The sequence below is a fragment of the Littorina saxatilis genome, linkage group LG1 (assembly GCF_037325665.1).
Source record: "Littorina saxatilis isolate snail1 linkage group LG1, US_GU_Lsax_2.0, whole genome shotgun sequence".
Lineage (NCBI taxonomy): Eukaryota > Metazoa > Mollusca > Gastropoda > Littorinimorpha > Littorinidae > Littorina > Littorina saxatilis.
Window position 1 is genome coordinate 33,591,961 of NC_090245.1, and position 9,747 is coordinate 33,601,707.

General features: G+C 39.4%; 1 protein-coding gene across 2 annotated transcripts in view; it reads left to right on the top strand.

The window, feature by feature from the left end:
* LOC138967572 (katanin p80 WD40 repeat-containing subunit B1-like) overlaps positions 1-7,952 on the top strand; it is a 30,747-nt gene extending 22,795 nt beyond the window's left edge. For both annotated transcript variants that reach the window (XM_070340153.1, XM_070340161.1), the window contains one exon: positions 800-7,952. In XM_070340153.1, coding sequence (XP_070196254.1) covers positions 800-932 — 133 coding nt within the window. In that variant the 3' untranslated portion in view covers positions 933-7,952. The remainder of the gene's footprint in view (positions 1-799) is intronic.
* Positions 7,953-9,747: the final 1,795 nt, after the last annotated feature.

Here is a 9,747-nt window from a genome sequence, read left to right on the forward strand (position 1 = left end):
ATCTTGAGCTTGGACAAATGGGAAAATTTTTTGAGTTTGGAAAAAAAAAGTTTAGGGTCGGCGCCGAAATTTAGGGTCGGTCGGGTGACCAGAAACAGACCATTTTTTTTTTGGCCTAATGTGAATATCATTAGTTGTTCGCTGTACCTTCCAAAACGTGTGAGTAATATTTCCAGAGTGAAGTTCATGGTTTGTGAAATTGCCCAACTGTTTGAATGCAGTTAATTCCCCTTCTTCAGCTAAATGAAGATGGAACAGAGACTCAACAGAAATCAAAAGATGAAATATTGGTTGCATTTTAATTTAGTTTTGAGTAACACATATTCAGTCAGTTTGATGAGCAGTTTTAGTTGGAAAGATTGGAAGGTGGTAATGACCCCCCGCGGGTTAGGGGGAAGAATTTACCCGATGCTCCCCAGCATGTCGTAAGAGGCGACTAACGGATTCTGTTTCTCTTTTTACCCTTGTTAAGTGTTTCTTGTATAGAATATAGTCAATGTTTGTAAAGATTTTAGTCAAGCAGTATGTAAGAAATGTTAAGTCCTTTGTACTGGAAACTTGCATTCTCCCAGTAAGGTAATACATTGTACATGTACTACGTTGCAAGCCCCTGGAGCAAATTTTTGATTAGTGCTTTTGTGAACAAGAAACAATTGACAAGTGGCTCTATCCCATCCCCTTTCCCCGTCGCGATATAACCTTCGTGGTTGAAAACGACGTTAAACACCAAATAAAGAAAGAAAGAAAGGTGGTAATGAAAGAACAAGGTTGTAAAAAAGGGTAATGGTGTGTGTTTCAGACAACGAAAATGCACCCAGTGCTACACAAACCTGATGGAGATTCGGAGTATGATGGAGAAGCGACAGGATGCGTCAGGAAAGCTGACCAACCTCTACAAAGAGATCTTACTTCTCATCTCTACCCTCGACTAGCGTTGCCTTGCTGGCTGTCGTCTTCCGCATCGACAGCTTTCTCTCCACAGTCTCTCGGTTCGGATTATTCCCTTGCTGCGCTTGTGTCACCTTGGTTGTGAAAAGAAGTGCAGCTGTGAAGTCATGATATATATACCAAGATGATGTGTGAATAGAAGAAAACAAAGACCTTGCGGCTTTGTGAAGTGACAGAAAAGGCGCTCTAGATTTGACACAAAAGGGAAAAAGATAAATCTCTGTAAAACCAATGTTCAATGTTGATGCACAAGAAATAATTCCAGATAGATATTTTTTTAAAGAAAGGAAACAAAAACAGTGAGCGGAGTTTGAGTATAAAGTAAATCCGAGAAGAAGAAAAAAATGTTGTGAAATCTTTACTGAAATATGTTGATGTTCGTCCTTGAAGATGACCATGGCTTCAGTTCAGCTGCACTGAGTCCAGAAGTGACTGATGAGGCGGATCTGATTTGAAACCTTCTTAGGGTGTCTGCAAAATACTGTTTTTCAGAGAGAAGTTAGTTCATTTAGTGACAAGTGTAAAATAGCCAGTGAGAACAAGTACTGCCCAATTGAGAACAAACCTGAAGACAGGAATGATTCCAGAAGTCCACACAACTTGGCTCACATTGTGTGTCAGATCTTCTACATGTATTTTAAGGATAATCACGTTGAGGCACAACCACACAGAACTTGTGAATTTGTGTCGATTTTATGTACTGTGACAGCTTAGCAATGACTTGCAGCAGCTGAGTCTTCGGAGGTAGAAAAGTACATGTACTTTTATTATGTGGTGGTGATTTGGAACCTTGGAACACTTTTCTCATTGACTGGAGAAAAGGGATTTCTGCCCTGTATGTGTGGGAATTAGTCTTCTTGCAACACTTGAAAAAACTTGACTGGAGACACTTGGGTTATAAGCCCAGGGACCTATGCATCCAGTGTGTATGTTTGCCCACAGAAATATTTTCAAGGTGCTCGGTGTGATTCAGAGAGAGTGAGAGATTAGCATCCACCAATTCTTCATTTAAGTTTTGTGAATATTCGTGCCCAACTTTTTGTCTGGGGGTGAACCTGCATTGCTTTTGATTGCCCGATGGTTTGTGTTGCCTGTGAGAATCTTGTGGAACTGGTCCGTGTGTGGTGAAGAAGGTTTGTGTTTCAACTTTAGTGTTAATTTCGTTTATTCATTTGTTTATTTATCAATGATTTTTGTTGCTTATAAGAATCATGCCTAGTTGGTCTGTATGTGGTAATCATAGACCAAATAGCCTGGACCGCCAACTCGTCATGTGACCCTTCGAGGTTACGACTCTCGACTTTCAGGGGCGCGTCGCGTCCGGTTTGAAAGGCAAGCGATTCGAAGACAGTGAAAAGAAAGCACGCTCCAGTTATTTGTGACAATGGGAGGTGACAATGAACTGGATTTTCCAAAACTCCAAACTAAACTTAACAAAACTCATCGAAAAACATGTTCCATATGCACTTTTGCTGAGTTTATTTTAGCATTTTCTAGAACTTACCTCGGCAACGTCGTCCATGTTTACAATCGACACCGGATATCACGTCCCCCTGATTTCTGAAAGGCTTGTAAGCGTAGGTTCCTAATTAAATGCGAGAGGCCGCTACCTCGTAATAGAAAGAGCGGAGAGAGAGCTAGTTGGCGGTCCAGGATAAATGGGCTATGGTGGTAATGAAGGCTTTTTTTGTTTTTATTGGTTTTATTTTTGGTTGTCATTCAGATGGTTTATTTAAAAAAAAGTGTCTTGCAGATTTATTTATTTATTTATTTGTTTATATATTTATGTTTACTTAATTGCGTTTTGTTTATGGACTCATTTAAGTCTGAATGATGCTTATCGGGCAAGTGGTAAATATGTAGTTATCACTGTTTTCACCATGTTTCACTTAAATGTGTCATTGCAAGAGAACACCACACATGTGAAATAGAATATCACAATGCGACCATGCACATGTGGTGTACACTTGCGAAGCAAAAAGAGTTTTTTTGAAAATATGTACAGATACTATATATATTTTGCGTGTGCGAAAGATATTTAATTGCATTTGAAACTTGTACATTCTGCTCTGATGATTACAGCGTGAAAGTGTGACCTCTGCCCTCGCATGTTCTGTCAATGTTATCACTGCTGATGTGTTTTGTGTGGTGTGCTGAAGAAGATTTCATTACTACCTGCATGCCTATCACCCTCCGTCACTTGTTGAGATTGGATCGTCACAGCTGCGTCAGAGAAGAGAAACGATAGACGATATTCGGAAATAACTGTCAGGGTTTTTGTGGGCTGTGAGGGAGTTGGGTATTCCTTAAACGTGAGGCAAGCTATGCTGTGTACAGCTCAGTACGAATAACCAGCGGAGCCACACTGTTGGTGTTTGTTTGTTCGTTCATTGGCTGAAACTCCCACGGCTTTTACGTGTATGACCGTTTTTACCCCGCCATTTAGGCAGCCATACGCCGCTTTCGGAGGAAGCATGCTGGGTATTTTCGTGTTTCTATAACCCACCGAACTCTGACATGGATTACAGGATCTTTTTCGTGCGCACTTGGTCTTGTGCTTGCGTGTACACACGGGGGGTGTTCGGATACCGAGGAGAGTCTGCACACAAAGTTGACTCTGAGAAATAAATCTCTCGCCCAACGTGGGGACGAACTCACGCTGACAGCGGCCAACTGGATACAAATCCAGCGCGCTACCGACTGAGCTACATCCCCACCACACTGTTGGTGTCACTGTGCATACTAAGCTCAAATCTGCATGTGCCAGAAAAAGGCATAACATAGAGCATACACTGCATAGATTGCCTTGTTCTTTGGCAAACTCCCAGGTCTCGGCTCATTATCATCCCCTGCGGGTTAGGGGGAAGAATTTACCCGATGCTCCCCAGCATGTCGTAAGAGGCGACTAACGGATTCTGTTTCTCCTTTTACCCTTGTTAAGTGTTTCTTGTATAGAATATAGTCAATGTTTGTAAAGATTTTAGTCTTGCATTCTCCCAGTAAGGTAATACATTGTACTACATTGCAAGCCCCTGGAGCAATTTTTTGATTAGTTTTTTTGTGAACAAGAAACAATTAACAAGTGGCTCTATCCCATCTCCCCCCTTTCCCCGTCGCGATATAACCTTGAACGGTTGAAAACGACGTTTAACACCAAATAAATAAAGAAAGAAAGCTCATTATCTACTGTGTTTCTCCACTGTTTATTCCTACTGAGCTATATCTAGATCAGCTTACCTCCTCTTCAAGGAATAAAACTCTTCCTCAGCACATCTAAACCCTGACAGTTATGTTTGGAGTTTGTTCATTTATTTGTTCTCGTCTTACTTCTTCTGGCATTGATGTTGATCAGATCTGATCTTGTTGTTTTGCCAAAATTGTTTAAAAAAGTCATGCACCTGTGAAAGAAAAAGTAGATAGATTTCAGAAATACATCACTGTTTTGATCCTGTATAGATGAGAGAAACACGTCAGTCTTTCCCTGTCTTTGTCATGCTTACGCTGATTTAGACCAATGCTTGCACACACACAGGCACATATACATGTACTTTCTCTGCGTTTCAGAAACATTTTTATGGCATGTGCATACATATGTACACTCTTTCTACCCTCTGAACTCATCAGTATCCTTTTCTATTAGAAACAAAAATCAGTTTGAGCTACTGTTTGACTTACTGCAAACAGCTGTTCAGACATGCCTGTCAGTGCCTGCTACCATTCCAGAGTAATTTTGTCAGCAGTCTCTCTCTCCCTTTCCGGGGATTTCCCTACAATGATCTAAGCAATTTATTGTACCAGAAACAATCTTTTCCAACTTTTCTAAAACAGGAAATGATATGATTTACCCCATACCGTGTGATCCTTTTTTTTTAGCTTTTTTTCACCCATGCATTTTTATAGTCTTTTGACTTGCAATATATGCGTGTGACTTGTATTTTTCATGCAGCATCTTTTCACTCATTATAACTTTGTGTTTCCAACTGTATTCAAGATGCCTTGCCTTTCGGTTGAGAATCAACTACTGGTAATTAACATCTGGTTTTGAACTGCAACAACAAACATATCGCTCCATTTCAATTTGTATGGTGAACTTTCTGCTGCTCGGTGATCTGTTTGCAAGATAAAAACCTGAAAGACAAACTCGTCAGTAATATGATACAGTATACAATCATTTATTGTACAAACGATTGGATATGCATCGAAAATCAGCCCTGTATGAACAGACTTGGCCAAAATGCCTATGGTACCATTATTTTTTTTATGTAAACCAAAATGTGTCTCGTGTTATATATTATGACAACAAAGTACAAGTTTAAATATTAAATTGTTAGCTGCTGTGTGAAGAATTGCACATTTAACTTCGAGCTTGGCAAAATAGAAATATGGCCTGAATGTTTATTCATGTACTTTTTTGTTAGTGTTTATGTTGCTGCGTTATGGTATGCATCAAATGACAATATCACATTATTATTGAATCCAGTCTAAGTCCTCATATCCAAGGCCGATATGTCTCACTTCTGGTTTGGTTGCTTGTTGGTTCGAGTGTTTCATTATCTGCTCATGCTTTCCTCCCTTTAACACTTCCATGATTCTGTCATTCTTCTGTATCTGTCATGAATACGTATAGGCTGTGGATAAACAGATGGTTATTCAAATGATAGAGGCTAGGTATAGATGAGAAAGTGACACAATAACAACTTGTATTTTCATATGTACGGGACAGGATGTGATATTGATTTTTATTGGTTTAATAATGTTATTTGTTTATTCTATCATCATCAGGGTTTTTATTTCTACCATCATACTTATTGGTTCTTGGGTCCAAACCAAATCAATCATCCAGTGTGGTGCTTCGTAGAATGTAGGCGCAAGTTTGGTGACAAGTAGCAGAGAAATACGGGAGCACAAGGTGTTTGGGTCCCTATGTATAATTTATCCGCAAGGAGTTGTCGGTAGACCATGCAGTGGAACAAGGCATTTTACGTAGAATCTTCCATGTACAGTGTTCCATGACAATTGTTAGCTTAAATTGGCATTAAGTAGTTGAAGAGCGTCACATGCCAGGCAGAGCACCTAAAGTAAAGACCATTTTTTCATATCGTGCGATTTTTGAGTCACTTGAGAAAAAGTGACTCTATGTAATCGGTCAGTGTTAGTCTGTCCGGCCGGCCGGCCGGCCGTCCGTAGACACCACCTTAACGTTGGACTTTTCTCGGAAACTATCAAAGCGATCGGGCTCATATTTTGTTTAGTCGTGACCTCCAATGACCTCTACACTTTAACGATGGTTTCGTTGACCTTTGACCTTTTTCAAGGTCACAGGTCAGCGTCAAAGGAAAAATTAGACATTTTATATCTTTGACAAAGTTCATCGGATGTGATTGAAACTTTGTAGGATTATTCTTTACATCAAAGTGTTTACATCTGTAGCCTTTTACGAACGTTATCAGAAAAACAAGGGAGATAACTAGCCTTTTCTGTTCGGCAACACACAACTTAACGTTGGGCTTTTCTCGGAAACTATAAAAGTGACCGGGCTCAAATTTTATGTGAACGTGACTCATTGTGTTGTGAATAGCAATTTCTTCCTGTCCATCTGATGCCTCATATAATATTCAGAACTGCGAAAGTGACTCGATCGAGCGTTTGCTCTTCTTGTTATTTATTTTATTTATTTTAGTTTAAGTCAGTGTGGAAAATGGCGAGGAAATAGGGCAGCTGTGCAGAGTAGGGTGTGTGTGAATATGTGCATGTTTATTTTTTCTGGTATTTAGCACTTGTCAGTGGTTGTTGTGTTGGGGGTGGGGGGTTGGGAGGTGGGAGAGTCAGAGATGGCCATTTATGAACATTCAGGTTTTTTTTTAAGGAGCAATGGAAATAACTGAAGCACCGATGCATCACGGATTATTTCACTTTTCTTTTCTCCTTTATAACTCAGAATAACAACAATGTTGTTTACCGTCCAACACATTTTGTGCCTTTCACTTATTGACTTCAGCAGTTTTTGTACTTTCTGACAGTTTTGAAAATATTTGCATTGGTTTTGATCAATTCCCACTGCAAACACTAGCTTTTAATGCTGTCCTCCCATCTCTTTTTCTGCCAGAGAAGGACTAATGAAGATAGAGATTGCAAATATTCTTGTACATGTACTTTTTTCTGGCATATGTGTGGGGTTTTTAAGTCCAGTTTTTGTTCTGAAGACTTTGGTGCATTTACAAACTTCATAAGAGAGCCTCTGATGTAAATTTATCATCTGCTGAGTTATCTGAATGAAGAAGTTACTAAATATCAGCCCAGTTTATTTTTGACCTCACCATTTTCAGGCCAGTGTGTTGTTGCTTCAGGGCTCAAAGAAGATAAGGAAAAGAGGGTGGGGGGATGGGAGCTTACGGTTTATTGAAATCACGCGGAAGTGTCTGTATCTATTGTTCTTTATGTCTCAGCAGTTTTACTTCATGTTAAATTCTTGAAATGAAAGCTCATTCATTGCTGTGTCTCGCTTTATGAATTTGGGTGAAAATCTCACATATTGGAAAACTTCTTTATAAGTCAGATGGTAATACATGTAAGGGGGATGGGGTGGGGTGGGGTGGTTGATCATGCTGTTATACAAAATGTATGAATTGTTGAAGTATAGTTAAGCCTTATTCATAAGCGGTTCAGATGAGATGGATGAAAATGTTTATTATTACGTTTGGAAAGTTAAAGTCACTAATGTGATATTTGCAATAGATAGATGCAGGAGACACGGTAACCATGACTGACAGTAATTTCAGTGATTTGTTCTTTTAGTATTCATAATGTGATGGTTGTTAGTATGGTTGTTGCTTGAATGGATAGTATTGTAGGGGTGGTTGATGATCAAGGGAGGTAGCGTTAATTTTGTTCTCCATCGCGCTTCATTTCTTACTGTTCTCTGGACATGCACCATTTGTCTCTTGTCTTTGAGTGTGTGACACTTTTTAGAACTATTGCTCTGCGCAATAAACATAAACCAAGTTTCTCTTGTTTATGACGTCTTCGGTGTGTGTGTGAGTGTGTGTGTATGTGTGTGTGTGTGTGTGTATTCTCAGAAAAGCTCATGTAAACAACTCAACATTTAATTTTATATTATACTTTTACTGGGAAATTACGGTTGTTTTCTCCCTGTAGAAAGCTTGCAGCAATAAGTTGCGCACGCCTTGGGCGATTTATGAATCGGCCACTTGCACTTCTGGCAGAAGAAACAAGGTCTTTTATGTGTCATTGGGATGACACAGGTGTGGGATGTGGATACCGAGTCATCACATATATATGGGTTCGAACCTGTAACCCGAGGATCACTGCTCTACAAAGTGAGCGATTACTGAATTAGAGTGATGCATGAACCCGTGTCTCAAGCTGCATTTCCAATGTAATAAGTATGAGGGGAGGCGTTTACCGGAGAAAATACAGGGCTAAACGAACTAAGAGTAATCATAACACCGTTTTGGGAGCTGTGAAGGATATTTTAGGTTATGATTCCCAACATGTACCATTGATGACCGTGTGAAATGAATAGCCTTTATCTTTCACAACCACCAAACCCTCCAACTCTCTCTCTCTCTTTCTCTCTCTTTCTCTCTCTCCTCTCTCCTCTCTCTCTCTCTCTCTCTCTCTCTCTCTCTCTCTCTCTCTCTCTCTCTCTCTCTCTCTCTCTCTCTCTCTCTCTCACGAGTCTTTATCATTTCATAGACTTCATCACTTAGAGCAGCATTCAGTTGAAACAATATGGCTAGAATTAAAATTGCCTAAATCAGCACCAATATTGATAGGTTTCTGCTACAGGAATCCAGCTGAACATATTAACTGGTTCGATAATTTTGATGATATGATGGACGCTGTCAGTCTTGAATCCAGAGAAATTATACTTTTGGGGGATTTTAATCTTGATTTGGTGAAACCCAACAAATGCTGGATGGAAAGGTTATCCCTGCATAATTTACAACAGTTAGTAACGATTCCAACAAGAGTTACAGCTACCTCATCTACGCTTATAGACCATATCTATGTGTCAACTCGAGCTAACATTATTGAAACCTCAGTTCCAAGTTTTAGCTGTAGTGATCATCTTCCAGTGTGCCTCACGTGGTCGAAAAAAGGGGTTAGAATCCCAAAACGAAAACATAAATTTATAACATATAGGTTATTTTCAAAACTTGATCAAGATTCATACCTTTCGGAACTCAGTTGTACAGATTTTGCAATGATCTATAATTATACTGACCCCGACGAAGCATTTGATTTATGGTACAACTTGTTTATAAAAGTATATGATAAACATGCACCATTTCGAACCTCACGTGTGCAGCAACATCCCAAACCTAAGTGGCTTACAGACGACATTCAACATGCGATTGATTACCGCGATTTTCTTAAACGGAAGGGAAAAGAAGAAGAATACAGAAAACAGAGAAACAAAGTAACGTCCATGAAACGTGCAGCTCGTAGAAAGTATTACCGTGAGCTCGCTGCATCCAGTTCAAAACAAAACTCAAAAGCCATCTGGAAGGTGATCAACCAATTATCTCGTAAAGATACAGTAAAATCTTCCGTTATTGATATACCTGCTGATGATCTGAACATTCATTTTACTTCTATTGTTGACAAAATAATTACAACTGATAGATCGAAACAGAATAATCTGGACAAGTTGAAACAGTTTTGTGATTCAAAAAATATTACCCATAATTTAGACATTCCTCTGCTATCTGTTAGCGAAGTCTTCCATTATCTGTTGTGCTTAAAACAAACAGGTACTCGTGGTTTGGATAATCT